This window comes from Armigeres subalbatus, chromosome 3 (genome assembly GCF_024139115.2).
Source record: "Armigeres subalbatus isolate Guangzhou_Male chromosome 3, GZ_Asu_2, whole genome shotgun sequence".
Classification (NCBI taxonomy): Eukaryota; Metazoa; Arthropoda; class Insecta; order Diptera; family Culicidae; genus Armigeres; species Armigeres subalbatus.
In genome coordinates, this window is record NC_085141.1 from 43,100,021 (window position 1) to 43,117,252 (window position 17,232).

The window sequence follows — 17,232 nt, forward strand, 5'->3', positions numbered from 1 at the left end:
ATCTCTACACATGGGATTTTTAACTGTACACTTTCCCGCGATTGGGTTTACACTTCGGGAAATTATTTTTTCGTGTAGACTTTTTCTTCTGTCACGGGAAACGCAAATCCCGCACCCATTCAAATTACATGAGAGACCAGATCCCGGGACACGTTTTCCGAACTGTAAATCAGCCTTAAAGCCGTGTAAATCAGCCTTAAAATCTGAACCGTCTAAGACGAATTAAGTACTGTCCATTTAATTCCACTAGTTAAATGGACAGTACTTAATTCGTCTTAGACGGTTTAATACATTCCACTAAAAGAGCTTAATATATTTTTCTTAAAATCTGTTCCGTAACAATAAACCATAAGACTTGGTGGAGGGTAATCGTCGTAAACTTTGGAATGACACGGAAGTGTCCTTGGATTACGATTCCCGTGGATGGATGGATCTTCGGAAGTGGACTGTATTAATAAAGACCGATTCGAATTAATTAACACATTAACACTTAGTTCTACTTTATTTTTGAAAACGCTCTACACTCTTCGAGATGATATGCGCGACTGTACTTCGTTCCAAATTTTCCGCTCGCACGCTCTCGTTCGCCGGCCGGCTTAATAGCATTGCGGGTCGCTGTCTTCTCAAAGTCGACGCTGCGTCAATATTGGGCGTCGCTGCTGTGACGAACGGAACATTCTCCCCCCGGTTGAGACATCGTATCAACAGAACTAGGCACAGAAGAAGAGACGATGTTGTCCTCGATAGGAAGAACTGAAACCTTGTTGATGGGCCGGCGGTAGGTTGCTCCATTGCTGAATACGTCAACGGCTCGGACTAAGCCGTCATCACCTGGATACACAGCTGTGATTCTGCCCAGTTTCCAACTGAGCGGTGGTTGGTTCTTATCGTGGAGAAGGATTACCATTCCAGGCCGCAGATTTGTTGTTACATGTAGGTTTTTCTTACGTGGCTGAAGAGTATTGAGGTAGTCCCTAGACCACGCTCGCCAGAAATGCTCACGCATTAGTTGCAGATGCTGCCATCTATCAAGTCGGTTGACCTTGATATCTTCCAAGGATGGCTCGGCTGGAGCATTCAAGGGTCGACCTATCAAATAATGAGCTGGTGTAATTACCTGTGGGTCTGATGAATCACTGGACAAACTGAACAATGGACGAGAGTTCAAAATAGCTTCTATCTCCGTCAGAATAGTCGCCATTTCTTCAAACGTGAGTTTTACATTGCCCACTATGCGCTTCAGGTGGAATTTCGTCGCCTTAACTGCTGCTTCCCAGAGACCACCGAACTCTGGTGCGTCCGGTGGAATGAATTGCCACTGGATTTCCCGAACTTGGCAAAACTGTTGGATTTTCTTCACCACTTGTTGGTCTTGGAATTGCTGGTATAACGCATGTAGTTCATTCTCCGCTCCGTGAAAATTAGTAGCATTGTCCGAATGTATTTGCTGTACCATTCCTCTTCTGCTAACAAATCTTCTTAATGACGCCAGGAAGGCATCAGTTGATAAATCCGATACAATTTCCAAATGCACAGCCTTCGTCGCCATACATACATAAACCGCAACATACGATTTCATCAGCATCGGACGATGTGAACCTTGTCTTACTTGGAACGGACCTGCATAATCCACCCCAGTCACTGCGAAAGGTGGTGATGGCACGACTCTTGACGACGGTAGATTCCCCATCAGCTGCTTGATTTCAACGGGATTAACACGAAAACATTTGACACAGGAACGAGCGACTTGTCGCACAGTAGATTTCGCGTTCAGGAGCCAGTATCTTTGGCGAATAACACTGATTAAACCAGTTTGTCCAACGTGGAGATGTTCTACATGCAACGCACTAATCATTTTCTTTATTACAGGATCTTTGTCGGGAATAATGAGTTGATGCTTCGATGCAAACGGCAATTTAGAGCGATCCAATCGCCCTCCGACTCGTAGTAAGCCGTTATCATACACTGGACTCAGGTTGCCAAGACGCTTACATGTTTGTTTGGAAACCACTCGTTGAATTTCATCGCCGAAATGCAAACGCTGGATCACCTTCACGATTGCTTCTGATGCTTGACGAAGTTCTACGATAGTGAGAGGAATTTGTTTCACCGGATTCGATGTCCGGATACCCCGGCAGTTGCTGATAAACCTCAAAACATATCCCATGATACGTTGGATTTTCCTAAACGAACTATGATGCAGGAAGAATGGAAAAGGGTCGCAGCTACTTTCAGGCGCTGCAACATGAGCTTTAAGCTCAGGAAGATTGTTCTCAGGAATTTCTTCAACTTCGTCGACCTCGTATGTGCACTCCTCCAGAAAATGTGGACCATTCCACCAAAGGATGTTTTGTTTCAAGTCCTCCGGCAGCTGCCCTCGTGAAACGATGTCGGCGGGATTGTTTGCCGAACGAATATAATTCCATTCATGCTCCTTGGTCTCTGTTTGTATAATCGCAATCCGATTCCTCACGAACGTTTGAAGCTGATCCAATGGCTTCTTGAGCCAAGCCAAAACGATTGTACTGTCCGACCAAAGGACAACTCTTCGAAAAGGCATCTGGAGCGCAGGAATCACTTGGGCGATTAATTGCGTCAATAGAAGGGCAGCACAAAGTTCCTTCCGTGGAATGGAAAGATCGTGCAATGGAGCGACCTTTGATTTGCTGCATAAAAGACGCAATCGTGCAGAACCATCAACGAAAATGCTTCGCAAATAGATGCACGCACCATAAGCCACATTTGATGCATCAGCGAAGCCATGCAATTCATAAGCGACACTATCAGGAAATGCAACACATCGTGGAACCTTGATAAGTTGAAGTTCTGGCAGCGACACATGAAGAACAGACCATTTTTCTTGACATGTTTTGTCGATTGGATCATCCCATCCTGCTGACGTTCTCCACAGCTGTTGTACCAATAGCTTGGCAATAACGATAACCGGCGCGAAAAGCCCAAGTGGGTCGAATAACTTTGCCACCTCAGAATAAATTTCTCGTTTTGTGGCTGGCTTATCTTTCGGAATACAACTGCTAGGTGGATTAGCAATCAAAAAGACGTCGACGTTAGGATCCCACAATAAACCAAGCACCTTTATCACCTCGTTCGGTCCATATTCGGTTAATGGAACCCTCCTTTCACGATCGGCTGGCGGTATGTGTTCGAGGAATTCGTTCGAGTTTGAACACCATTTGTGGATGTGAAATCCACCTCGAGCAAGAAGAAATTTTAGTTGACGTTGACACTCGATGGCTTCTTCTATAGTGTTGGCACCAGACAGGGCATCATCGACGTAAAAGTCTTCACTCAGAATGCGAGCACCGATAGGAAAATCAGCGCCATCATCCTTAGCTAGCTGCACCAAACACCTCGTTGCTTGATGCGGCGCGCACGCGGTACCGTATGTAACCGTATTCAACTCAAGTACCCGTAGAGAATGGGAAGGATCAGATCTCCAGAAGCAACGAAGAAAGCGTCTGTCCTCTGGCGCCATACGCCATAAGTCGGTACATTTTTTCTACGTCCGCTGAAAAACCATAAAAGTACTTACGGAATCGCAGCGTAATGGAAAATATCCCGTTTTGCACCACCGGACCGACCTGTAGCACTTCGTTGAGCGATAATTTAGACGTCTCCGATTTGGCACTAGCGTCGAATACCACACGACACTTGGTGGTTGAGCTCGACGGTCGTAGAACAGCATGGTGTGGAAGGTAGTAGGTGCTCAAATTCGGTGGATCGTCCGCCTCCTTGATTTCCCGGCAGTGGCCAAGCTCCTCATATTGTTTGATGAATTCGCAGTATGATTGCTTTAGCTCCGGATTGCGTTCTAAGCGTGTCTCCAGCATAAGAAATCGTTTTAATGCCAGAGAACGACAATTATCTAGCAGATCTACGTTGTCCTTGAAGGGTAATCTCACCACGAACCTGCCGGTTTCATTACGCTCGTATGTTGACATAAAATGTGCTTCACAAGACAGTTGTTCGGGTGAAAAGGGAGACACATCCGGTACTTCCTCCATATTCCAGAATTGTTGCATCATTTTCTCAATGGTGTTGATTGACGCAACGTTGGCATGTTGAATTGCCGCATTGGAAATGTACGGCTCGTTTATCACGCCTGCTACCACCCATCCTAGATGAGTGTCACGTAGTTGAGGAAGATTCGTACCAAGGCTAAAGTGGTCAGGCTTCAAAATATCGAAGAAAAGCTCTCCTCCGATAAGCATGTCGACTTTTTCTGGATGGAAGAAACGTGGATCGGCGAGCTGGATGCCTTCTGGAAGTTTCCATGAATCAAAATCGATCCTTACGTTCGGAATAATACCAGTCACTTTGGGAGTAACCAGGCACTCAATATTTGCTTGAAAACCTCCGTAGCTTGATCGAAATTTAATGAACACTTTATCCCGAGCTAGGCTTCTCAAAGCGTTGATTCCTGTGATTGGAACGTTAGCTTGCATCTTAGGAGCACCAAGGCGGTTTGCCATTTCCTCAGTGACGAAATTTACTTGAGACCCACTGTCAAGTAAAACTCGGCACGGATGTGGTCGGTTATGCTTGTCTATGGCTTGGACGACTGCAGTGAGCAGTAGAACGGTCTTCGATGCTGGAACATAGTTACTTGAGCAAGTAGTGGATACGGATTGATCCACCACCGGAACAGGAGGTTGAATAGCAGCTTCTTGATTGACGATTTGAGGTGACTGGGGGCAAGCGACATTTGTTTTGCCCTCTTGGCTGTTGTTCCGTCCGGTTTCTTCGTGGAGGAGGGTATGGTGTCTTTTGCTGCATCGTTGACACGTTTTGCTCGACGTACATTCTCTCGACTGATGACCCTTGCGGAGGCAGTTGTAGCACAAACCAGTTGCTCGTACCTTTTCTGCCCGTTGTGTGGCAGTTAGTTGCTTGAACGTTTCACACTGGAAGTTGAAATGTCCACCACCACAGATTTGACACGACGCTTGATAGGTACTGGAGCTTGTGGTGGCTGCATTTGTTTTTAGCGGTGGCATCTTGCTAATGCTTGACATGGCTTTTGTCTTGGGAACTGTTGGCTGAGATAGAGCTCGTGATGATTCACACTGTTCCAAGATTTGGCAGTTCGTCTTGAGGAAGAAAATAGTTTGATCGTATTTCGGAAGCTCTCCTCTCTGCTGGGTGCGCTCCCAAGCCATTCGCGTTGAATCGTCCAAAGCAGTTACGATGAGGTACACTACGATGTGTTCAGAAATCCCAATCAGCTCCTGTTTCTGGAACCGTAGACTTTCAACGTGACCGGTTGCTTCGCTCAGCAGGTTGTCCAGTTCTTTAAATGTCCCCTTTGACATTCTCTTTAGATTTAGCAATCCTCGTATATGCGATTCGACAATCACACGCTTGTTTTCGTACCGATCCGTTAGAACTTTCCAAGCTTGCTGATAATTACCTTCGTTGATTATCTTTTCATCCAGTATGCCTGAAGCGGATCCAATCAGCGCTTTATCCAGGTGGTATAGTTTTAGCGCCTCCGAATCACCCGACTGCGCCATCAAGTCCTGGAAAATTGCCTTGAATTTGGGCCAATTGGAGTAATTGCCGTCGAACGTAGGTATTGGCGCTTTTAGCGGTTGCTGCTGGATGATGACTTGTGGTTGAGGAATGGAATAGTTCGTAGGTTCTCGAGGAGTGGAATAATTTATCATTTCCTGTACACTGTTGGATAATTCACAGTGACGATCTTTTAAGGTACAGTAAATATCGTCCTGCTCATCTGAAGCATCATCAGGAATCAATGCCATGTTTGGAAGTGGCTAAACTCTTTTTAGAACGCCACTAGATTTTTCTTTGAGCATTACAGCTGGGTCAACTGCAAACTTCTCTGGTCTTGCAAGGTGAGTTGAATCCGCACAAGCTTTTGCTCGGCGTGGCTTCTTTGGCGGAACAATCCTCTCAATTTCTGCATCGTTTCCGGTGTCACTCCCTCTTCCCAAGTGAATCCATGAAATGAACCGGACGAAACAGATCTTGAGCCTTGCCCGCTTGGAGGAGGAGGCAATTGCGATTGATTCAATATCGGTACGTTTTGCGATTGCTCCTCTTGCACTTGCTTTTCTTGTACCTGCTCTCCTTGCACTTGCTTCACCGGAGAATGTTCCAACGGCATTTTCGATATAGTCTTCAGCTACTCTTCTAAACGGCAACGTAGCCCGCGATAAATGTATTATTCGGCACTCTCAATCACTTTTTACGGAAATGTTCAAACTCTTTGTCAGGCACTCGCGGTGGATTTAGTATCCAGACTCTTAGGTTACTCGCTCCGGAAATGTTCAAAGCTATTTTCACCACACTATAATCGCGACGGAAAACACTGTTCTGATTCGCAACACTAACGCCGACGCAACTGTACCACTTTGAGCAAGCACCCTCTTGATTCGTCTTGTTTGAATTTTTCAAAATGGCGTCACTTTTCGAACCACGTTCGTCTTGTTTGAATTTTTCAAAATGGCGTCACTTGTCGAACCACCGAATGGGTAGTGTAGAAAACAGTAGAAAAAGATGATTTCCGGATTCAAGATGTGTAACGTGTTCTTTCGGGATGGATTTGGCCCTCCGTGTTACTGGAGACCTCTCGTGGATGGGTACCGGTCCTTCCGTTGGTAGCCACTCGATGGCTGGATTCCGATCCGGTTCGACTGGACCAATTTATGTTCCGTAACAATGGACCATAAGACTTGGTGGAGGGTAATCGTCGTAAACTTTGGAATGACACGGAAGTGTCCTTGGATTACGATTCCCTTGGATGGATGGATCTTCGGAAGTGGACTGTATTAATAAAGACCGGTTCGAATTAATTAACACATTAACACTTAGTTCTACTTTATTTTTGAAAACGCTCTACACTCTTCGAGATGATATGCGCGACTGTACTTTGTTCCAAATTTTCCGGTCGCACGCTTCTCAAAGTCGACGCTGCGTCAATATTGGGCGTCGCTGCTGTGACGAACGGAACAAAATCGTCCATAAATATACATATTGTTATTCAACAAGCGAATAATAAATCATGAAAAATATCTTCCCAGCCTGTAGTCGCGTACGCAACCACGGCAGACACACCGTGAACGTACGCTTCCACACACCCGCATCAGGTTGTAGTTCGTTGTCAGCTGATCAGTTTATCACCAGTGAACGCGTATCAGTCCCATCTATAAGTGATGCCACAAAATAGTAACGGTGTCCAAATGTTCGGTGGATTGGATCAATTAGATCATTCACATCGCTACACTAAAATTGCTTGCAATCTGAAATCATTGGTTTGTTGCATAATTCGTGGAAAGCAGAAGTCTGGGGAGAATATTATTATATGTGTATGCTTTCCGATGCTTGGCGTCGATGAACAGCTTCATCGAGAGATTGGCTTTCAATCGGTGGATAGAGCTCCGAGACGATAGGCGTGTATACCAGCGACCAACCGCGTTTCTTCGAGTGTATGCACCGCGAGGAAATCTTCACCTTTCATCTCTCTCATTTCGATGTGCGAATGAACAGACATTTTGAAAAGTTAGAGGCGTGAAAATTCGTATTTTCCACTTTCATGGGACAAATTTCGTGTTTTGAAACTTTCATTTAACTAGTGTAGTGAAATAAGTATGGAGTGATGGTGAAATGAAGACAAAATTAGTGCGTGGTCGGTGTAATGAACCTAGAATGGACTTTGATTCCAAGCCCAGTATTGATTTTCCATTTTCTCTCGATGGTGTAATTTATGTGCAAGGCTGAAAACCTTTTCTGGCATATGGGAATAGTGTGGACAGATTGATTCAGCAACGTTTCACTTGCATATTAATTGAAGTGATTCCTAAAAACTCATAATCTTGAAAACTTGAAACAACGCAATTACGAAGGAGATTGTACAGTGCAAGCAAAGTTGATTGGTGATGATAAGAAGCATATGTCATTCTTCCCTGTTATCTCGGTTTCCGAAAGTCATACCTCCTGCAGGTTCTGTATGTCGATGCCCTAATAGATGTGTTTTCTCTTGTGGTTTGGATTTTCATTAAAACTCTCAGCTCAATAAGTTGCTCTGTTGCTTGTGGGAACAAAATTGAGAAACATGAAAAGAGAAATCTGTTTAAGCAGTATTGTGAGTTTGTATCTATCGAACAGGCAGTGATGAATAAAAACAGCTGTGTATGCAGAAATAAGTTTGGTGTTTAGCTGCCATAGTAAACAAACATGAAAAAGGTATGTTATTATTTTCATCTAAAGAATAGTTAGTCTTCCTTGTATTGTAACAGATTCTAAGCATTTTGGTAAAATCTAATGGCCCGTTTACGTATTCGCTAATTCTAGCGATTGCACTATCCGTAATACTAGCGCATGTTAGCACAATGTAAATAGGAGTTGTCTAAGCTAATAAGCGTTTACATTATGCTAATTTCACGCTAGTATTTCGGATAGTGCATTGTCCGTGTGTCCGTATCCATGTGTGTGGCAATGTGCACAAGTGTGTGACCATGTGTCCATGTGTGTGTGTCCAAATATCCATATGTCCGTGTGTGTGTATGTGTGTGTGTGTGTGTGTGTGTGTGTGTGTGTGTGTGTATGTGTGTGTGTGTTTTTTTCTTCCTAAGCAATGGAGGGGGAATCTGCTTAACAGATATCCTGGGTTGTCCAGGGTTGTGTGTGTGCGTGCGTGTGTGTGCGTGTGTGTGTGTGAACGTGCGTGTGTGTGCGCGTGCGTGTCAGGTTGTAAAATAATCGAAATCATTTTACAAGTCCACCTTTGTTCACTTGTCAGCTCACTTTCAGACACTATGCCGACTATGAAGGCTCTGGGCTGTCAATATTCGGTTGAATATTGGTCATTGAATACTTTCCACTTTCCATAAATTTATATTAGGTATTTCAAATCTAAACACGTTTTGAACTAATAAAGTTATGTATCACACAGAAATGAGTCCGATTTGCGTTCGTGAGGCAATTTCAGAGGTAAATGTCAACAGAAACATTACTAATAATGTTTTATTCTTGCAGATAGTAAGCATTTTCAGTGACAGTCGAATTCGAAAAAAAATCTATGTTTCGAATAATCATGCGATGTTTGTCAACAATCGGACTGAAGTAGTTTCATCAAGTTGAATATTTGTGTGTGTGTATGTGTGTGTGCGCGTGTGTTTTTTTTTCTTCCTAAGCAATGGAGGGTGAATCTGCTCAACAGACATCCTGGGTTGTCCAGGAAGTGCGGGGTTAGGGGCCATCTCCAATAGGGAGGCAGGACTGCATCCCCGACCCGCTAAACCGTTTCCATTTCCGCCAAGCCCATCGTCCCTTCGGTACAACCAGGAAGTAATGCTTCAAAGCGGGGCCAGTGCATAACACACCCTCGAGGTTAGCTGCTTGTCCTTGCAGCATCGAACATCGTGACTCGCTTTTTTAGAAGAACACCATGGTATCGTGCCAGCGCATTGCCGGCTTTCCAGGTGGCCTTACCACGCCCTATGTCCTCGGAAGGTGGGAAGGGTCAACTTCGCGCATGCTTCCCTCTGCACGACTGGTATCAAGAATGATGATGCCGCGTGCACCCCAAATTGACCTCTCTGCGATAGGGCCTATTCGCCAGCACACAGAGGGACTTGCCGACGCGGTGCCTACGCCCGCCCCAGCCTTGACGAGGACCCCTTTCCGTCCTCAGGCTCGGAACCCGCCCGGTTGACCGACGCCGCGAAAGGGACGATACCATGTTGTTCTTCACGCGGCCACTTGTTCGATAAAAGAATCGAGTTCGACCACAGGGCACCGGTATGACCCATGAAGCCGACTCCGAACCCTTGGACCCCCTTTTATTTGCGCCTGAACTAGCCATTTCTCGAGTCCACGCGCCACCTTCTGTGTAGCTCCGAGACGATTTGGACGATAGCCGATAAAACGGCGTTCCAGCCAACTTCATCTTTACACATCCTCCGGACTAGGTTGTCCGGGTAGTGTCCAGACCACATGTGGCAAGCATGTGGTCACGCATTATGCGAAAACGCGGGCACACGAACAACACGTGTTCCGCCGTTTCCTCTAAACCTGCGCACACCGGACACTCGGGCGAGGCCGAGTGTCCGAACCGGTGTAGGTACTGTCTGAAGCAACCATGGCCTGTAAGGACCTGGGTCAGGTGGAAAGTGATTTCCCCATGGCGCCTCTTGACCCACGTACCTATCTCCGGTATCAACCTATGTGTCCATCTACCCTTAGTGGAACTGTCCCACGCACGCTGCCATTTGACCATTGAGGCCAACCTGACAGTCCTATGGATGCCTCTCGTGCCGCGCATTTCGAAGCACTCTATGTCTTCACTGATAACGATGTCAATAGGCATCATACCGGTGATGACGCAAAGTGCATCGTGCGACACGGTACGGTACGCGCTCGCAACTCTTAGGCATATGAGCCTATACGTACTTTCTAGCTTCGTTCTGTAGCAGTTAATACGCAGGGCCGTGCCCCAAGCTGGCCCCCCATACCTCATTATGGACAGAGCAACGCTAGCCAGAAGCTTGCGCTTGCTGGCATAAACCGCAGAGCTATTGGACATCATCCGGGACAATGCCACTATAGCTGTGGAGGCACGCTTGCAGGCGTAATTGACGTGGCTACGAAAGGTGAGCTTATCGTCGATCATTACCCCCGTGCAGTTGCCTGACCTTATCACCGCTTGTTGCTCCGACTTTCGGTTGTTAACAACAACCACCTCAGTCTTGTGGTGAGCCAGTTCTAACTTCCTGGAACTCATCCACTCCTCCACAATTGCGATCGAGTGGGCTGCAGTCAACTCCACCTCTTCGATCGATTCGCCGTAGACCTCCAGCGTAATATCGTCAGCGAAGCCGACGATTACCACGCCCACCGGGAACTTCAACCTCAAGACACCGTCGTACATGACGTTCCATACCACCGGACCCAGTATGGAACCTTGCGGAACCCCTGAGGTTATGTCAACGCACTTCTGACCCGCCTCCGTGTCGTATACCAGTACTCGATTCTGGAAGTAGCTTCCGAGAATCTTGTACAGGTACTCGGGAATTCCAAGACGCAGGAGCGCATCTGCAATAGCTGCCCAACTGGCACTATTGAAAGCATTCCTCACGTCGAGAGTCACTACTGCACAATAGCGAACTCCAATCCTCTTACGCTGGATAGCTATCTCCGCGGATTTGGTAACCGACAAGATAGCGACTACGGTCGACTTACCCTTTCGGAAGCCAAACTGGTTACTCGATAGACCATCCGCACCCTCCGTGCGTATCAACAACCTGTTGAGGATGATCTTCTCGAGCACCTTCCCCGCCGTATCAAGCAGGCATATTGGTCTATATGCCGACGGATCCCCCGGTGGTTTTCCCGCCTTTGGCAATAGGACCAAGCTCTGCCTTTTCCATGCTTCAGGGAAGACTCCCTCGTCCAGGCATCTCTGCATGACAGATCTGAACATCTCGGGAGCCTCAGCAATGGCCGCTTTGATGGCCAGGTTCGGAATACCATCCGGTCCTGGCGCCTTACCTACGCTAAGGGACTGTGTAATCCCCGCAAGTTCCGCCACAGTTACTCTTCCCTCATCGGCCAGCCTGGCCCCTGGCAGCTCCACAAAGGGAGACCGGGGACTTGGGTCGTGACGTGGGAAGAGCCCCGCGATGATCCTCTCCAGCATCTCTGGAGACCGCTCTGTAGGGGCCATCGCCCCACGTGTCTTGGCCATTACGACCCTATAGGCGTCACCCCATGGTTTCGCGTTGGCACTTTGACACAGGCCCTCGAAGCAGGCTTTTTTGCTTGATCTAATCTCAGCCTTCAGAGCGGCTCTAGCAGCCACGAACGCCACCCGTCGTTCAACACGCTCCTCTTCTGTGCGTGCTCGCTGCATCCGCCTCCTTACCCGTAGGCAGGCGCGGCGCAGGTTCGCAATTGCTTGAGTCTACCAGTAAGCCGGTGGCCTCCCATTCCTAGGGTGGACTTTCCTAGGCATGGTGGCATCGCCCCTTCTTCCGTCCGCTGAATGCTGGTCGTATAGTCGATACTGTAGCGAACCGCCAGGTGGTCGCTGTGAGTGTAGCCATCATCTACCTTCCAGTTCGAACTACTCGTTTGGCCAGGGCTCCAGAACGTAACGTCGATAATCGACTCGGCCCCTGTTCTAGCTGTAGGTACTTTTGGTACCGACATTAGCCAAGTCCACATCCAACATGGCCAGTGGTTCCAGCAGGATCTGCCCCCGTTGATTCGTGGATCGGCTTCCCCATTCCACGGCCCAAGCGTTGAAGTCCCCCGCTATCACCACCGGCCTACGCCCCATCAGGTTAGCCGTCAAACAATCTAGCATACGACCGAACTGCTCGATCGCCCATCGAGGAGGCGCATAGCAGCTGCAGAAGAAGACCCCGTTGATTTTGGCAATGACGAAGCCCTCGTGTGTCGAAGACACCAACTCTTGGACTGGGTATTTCCCCGTTGTCCATATCGCCGCCATTTTAGACCCATCGGTGACCCAATTACCGTTTCTGGCGGGTACCCGGTAAGGATCTGCTATGATGGCGATATCCGTCCCCCATTCAGCAACTGTCTTACACAGCAGTTGTTGTGCTGCATCACAGTGGTTCAGGTTTAGCTGCGTTACCTGCACTGTGATTTTGCAGCACGCTTAAACGCCGGACACTTCGAACCCCCCATGGGGTGCTTGCTGTTCGCAGCTTTGCTGGAACAGATCAAACAGTTGGGAGGGTTCGTGCAGCATTGTGCCTTATGTCCCTCCAATCCGCAGCGTCGACAGAGCTTGCTTCTGTCAGGGCCTTTGCAGTCCCATTGCTTGTGCCCCGGTTCCAGGCACTTGAAGCAAACTTCGGGTTGCTCATATATGCCCACAGGGCATAGGCGTCCGCTGCAGATAGCCGAACCAATGCTACCTGTGTCCCTGCCGGACCTTTCCGTAGCCGAACGGCTGCGGTGGACGCCTCCACTTCACACTGTCGCCGCAGTGCCGTGACGAGCTCTTCGACTTCGGTGATCTCGTCCAGGTCTTTAACCCTTAGATTAACCTCCGTCGTGAGTGCCCTCACCTTGACCGTCTCGCCTAGGACTTCCTCCGCCAACTTCTTGTAGGCGGCGCCCTTTTGCGAGACGCCCCGCTTTAGCTCGAGGATCATCTCGCCCATCCGGGTACGTCTTATTCGACGTACGTCGGCGCCGAGATCACCGAGCTTGACGTCACTCCTCCTAAGTCCGAGTACTTAGCCTCGTCCGTTTTGATGACCCCTGGAGCGATTGGCGCCTACCCTAGACCAGTACTGGAAAACGTCGTGATCGTCATAAGACAGAGAGCAAAGCGCCTTTTTTTTATTTCAGGCGACCAATCGAAAGAATCGTGGGTACTTTGATCAATTTCGCATGAAAGGCAGTCATGAAAGGATGTTGTTTAAAATAAAAATTTCCAAGTTTTTTAATATATACATGCGAAAATAGTGACAAGTCGATAAGTTAAACATACTCCTTTAATTCACCGAGTTGAATGTGGCAATTAACACAAAAATAAAGCAGATATTGCACACTTTCATACCCTGTCACGGAACAAATATTTTTTGAGATTTTTGTAGCATGGCATTCATCCTTCGCGTTTCTATAGATATTGAAAGGGGCAGATATGTAAACATCGCGTGACATGTCTCATTGAAAATGAGAAATTACAGTACTGCCCTAGACTTCTTGCTACCCTCATTCGCCTGGGCCTTCTTTTCGGCCATTGGCGTCTTCGGTTTCCTCTTGTTCTTGAAGAGGGTCCAGGAGGCGTCATCCCCCTTTATTTCCCTGGTCTGGGGCGGCTGAGAGCTCTCAGCCTGCCGTAAGCCCTTACCACCGTCTTTCCTGGGTGGACGGACCTTTCCAGGTTCTTCCTCCCCCGGTTTTGGAGGTACCTGGCTGGGGTTCAGCTTCCCAGCCCCACTACCCTTGTTCGGGGTAGTAACCCTCCGCGTTTTGGAGCGGCCCCAGGGAGCTCATCCCCTGGAGACTGTCTCCTCCGTTTTTGTGTCTGCTCCGTTGGAGCAGTCACCCCCGACGTGCCCGCGAATACTTGAGCCTCAGTCTGGGTAGACTTTGGCACCACCGTCTTCGCTGGCACGCCCTCGGTCGATTCGACCTTGCCCAAATCCGCTAATTCTTGGGCCTCAGTCTGGGTAGACCTCGACTCCACAGATTTCACGGGTTCGCACTTGGCCTCCCCGACCGCCGTTTCCAGCTTGGCGTCCAACATCGACTTTCGAAGTTTCAGCAAGCTCCTCTTGAGTTCCTTACTGATATTATGCTTCGATGACGCAAAGTCGATGATGGCATCCAGCTGTTCCGAGACCATCTCGAAGGCCGAAAGCCCATCGCGTTTGCGGTTCATCGCTTTCACAAGCCATGGGCCGTCTATAACCTCTACCGGCGGAGCCTGGGAGATGGTTAAGTGACCCACGCTGGCGCTGCGCACTGCCGACTATTGCCTCTGGCCTCCTAGGCGGAGACCTGAACGACCCACCTCTTGCGAAGGGGTTGTCGCCTACACTACTACCACTAGTTGAAGAATTGCCTTGGTTTTCCATTTTGGTCCCACGAGTTGCTCGGGAAAAGAGGTCCATCACGCCAGAGCCCAGCATGACGCGGTAAGGGACAATTACTGTGGAGGGTGCCCAGGTACCCCACAGGCTCCGTTAAAGGCCTAGCTTATTATGGCCATGCATCCCCTCGGCACGGGTCGCTTAACGCCTTGAGATTAGGGGTTAGGGACGATGGTCCCGGTCTAACTCGCAGTGGCCATGGGGAGGGGTCGTCAAGCCCTTGGACAAAGTCCCTGCTGCCCCAAATGTGTGCGCGTGTGTGTGTTTGTGCGTTTGTACGTGTGGTTGTAAGTGTGTGGGTGTGTGTGTGTTTGTGTGAGTGTGTGGGTGAGGGTGTTTGTGTGTGTGGTTTGAGTTACAGTAGGGCATCATGGTCATTATTTTAAATTACCAACCTTTGACAGTTGATATACGCGGGCCTGACGTTTTGGACTGATGGTTCATTCGTTCTGATATGTTTTTCAGCAACAGACGTTACTTAGCCCGAAACATGTCTGAAAAAGTCTGTGACTTAGACTATTATCAGAATGTATATAACATCAGTTCATGTATTCTTCAACGATGCACTATCGTTTTCAATCATAAACGATGTAGGGCTTTAGGACCCAATTGAACAAAACCAAATACGTTTTCAACTTAATATTAAATTTTCAAAACGATTTATTTACTTTTCTAAACAAAGATTCGAACGATGATTTGAAAAATCGGATGGCACTCCCACGCAAACTAAAACCATTAACAGGCAACAGAAGCCTTCACCTACGTGTTGGTGGGTTTGGATTGCGTGGGAGTGCTATCAGATTCGTCAAATCGACGTTTGAATCTTTGTTTACGAAAGCAGATACTCAAGTCGTTTAGGAATGGGCGATACCGATACGATATATCGGGAATCGATATTTTCGCTCCGATTAATCGATATTTTGTATCGATTTTTTTATGTTCGATATTTGACCGTATCGATTTTTTGTTGCTGATATCGGATTTCGATTTTTTCAAAATAAAAATATAGCACATTAGGCACAAACCCTTGGCACAACCTGTTAAAAACAGCGAATTTTTGATGTGTGATTCGATAATCTGAAATGGGAAATCAAAGTTTCCATGTTTTTTTTTTGCTCGTGCTTTTCATTTTTTGGGCGTATCGATAAATCGGAATATCGATGTTTCAACGCCGATATTTTTCGGCATCGATATTTCGATAATAAAAACATCGATTCGGCAGTATCGATATTTTTCTGAAAAACGCCCATTCCTAAGTCGTTTTGAAAATTTGGTAGTGAACTATCCCGCTTGGAAAGATCTTCTAGACTTCTACCGTGATATCTCTGAGACAAACAAATTAGTCTCCTAGATATTTTTCTTCGATGTCTAGAACCTGTCAGACCTCAAATCCGCCTCAAATGCAACAACCGTTTAAACCGGTGTCTACCTCAAAATTTTAGACGAGTAGACCGTTTGAACCGTTTAAACCGAAAGAAATTTGACATATCGGATCTCTAAGATAACTCAGAGATATCTCCTAGACATGAGTACCACAGGTCTTCTAGATTTTTACTAGATATGATGGAGACATGGGTACCTAGTGATTCTTCTTCTTTTTAGTTCTTTTCATACTTCGTTTTGTTTACATTGTAAAATTTTGGAATCATTTTAAATATTTTATTAGAATCCTTTTTACATTTCTGTACAATATTTTAAAAATATATTCTTTTCGAGTTAACATCCATAAATTGATCGACGAAGAGAAACAAATAGAACCCGTCGGTGGTGAATAGTCGATGACCCTGGTATTGGAATTGGCAATTCTAAGCTACGGCTTCCAGGAGTATATTTAAAATCATTAAGGGTTGCGATATATTACAGCAGGATTTTTCTGTATTCCATTCGGATAGCGCTTAAAACCTTTTGATATCATTCAAAATTCTTTGAGGGTCCTCTGTTAAATCCTAGGAGGATTCCTTTGGGAATCGTGGGAGGATTAATTTGAAAATCCTGTGAGGATCCAATGAGGAATCGTGGAAGTATACGCTGAGTAATCCTGGAAGAATTATTTGGGGAATCCCTTAGAGGATTCTTCGGGGAATCCTTGGAGAAATACTCGGCAAATATTGTAAGTATTCCTTTTGGAATGCTGAGAGGATTCCTTGGGGATTCATGAAAGGATTCCTTGGCGACTAATGGAATTTTTCCTTGGGGAGTCCTGAAGGGAATCCTTGGAGAATCTTTGAATGATATCTAGGGGAATCCTGGAAGAATTCCTTGGGGATTCCAGAAGGATCGCTTGGCAACGGCGGAATCCTGGAAGGATTAAAAATCCGGTTGTATTACAGAAGAAAGGATTTCAGATGGAATATGAAAGTATATCAGACTAAATCGCGAAAGCATTTTGGTGGGAATCTAGGAAGAATTCCAAGAAATATTCTGGACGGAATCTCGAAAATATTCTAAAATGCATCTCCTTACTTCCCATTCGTGCGCTTTTTATGCAACCCAAGTCGGCAGGATCGGAACATTTTCATTAGACTTCCGGTGATTTCTTGATAAAGATGTTCTGCGTCGAATGCAGCTTGTAGCAATTTAGCCTAACTTGATGTGCATTATGAAGATCCATCTG

At 46.8% G+C, this 17,232-nt stretch overlaps 2 protein-coding genes across 2 annotated transcripts in view; one reads left to right on the forward strand and one right to left on the reverse strand.

Moving 5' to 3' along the window:
* Nucleotides 1–640: 640 nt before the first annotated feature.
* Nucleotides 641–5,783, reverse strand: LOC134221605 (uncharacterized). The gene is made up of 2 exons (XM_062700794.1): nucleotides 3,554–5,783; nucleotides 641–3,486 (listed from the first exon to the last, which is right to left on the reverse strand). The coding sequence occupies exons 1-2, from the start codon at nucleotides 5,781–5,783 to the stop codon at nucleotides 641–643; spliced, it is 5,076 nt and encodes a 1,691-aa protein (XP_062556778.1).
* A 1,628-nt stretch (nucleotides 5,784–7,411) lies between these two features.
* Nucleotides 7,412–17,232, forward strand: part of LOC134223273 (E3 ubiquitin-protein ligase TRIP12) — a 59,936-nt gene continuing 50,115 nt past the window's right edge. Inside the window, exon 1 of the mRNA XM_062702424.1 lies at nucleotides 7,412–8,226. The gene's annotated coding sequence lies outside the window, so the exon portion shown is untranslated. The remainder of the gene's footprint in view (nucleotides 8,227–17,232) is intronic.

Excerpts from the sequence above, each read along its gene's own strand:
- LOC134221605 (XM_062700794.1), bottom strand. The coding sequence starts at position 5,783 with ATGGCATTGATTCCTGATGATGCTTCAGATGAGCAGGACGATATTTAC. Across the intron at positions 3,487-3,553 it reads TTCCATTACGCTGCGATTCC|AGGACAGACGCTTTCTTCGT; the intron begins GTAAGTACTTTT and ends GTATGGCGCCAG.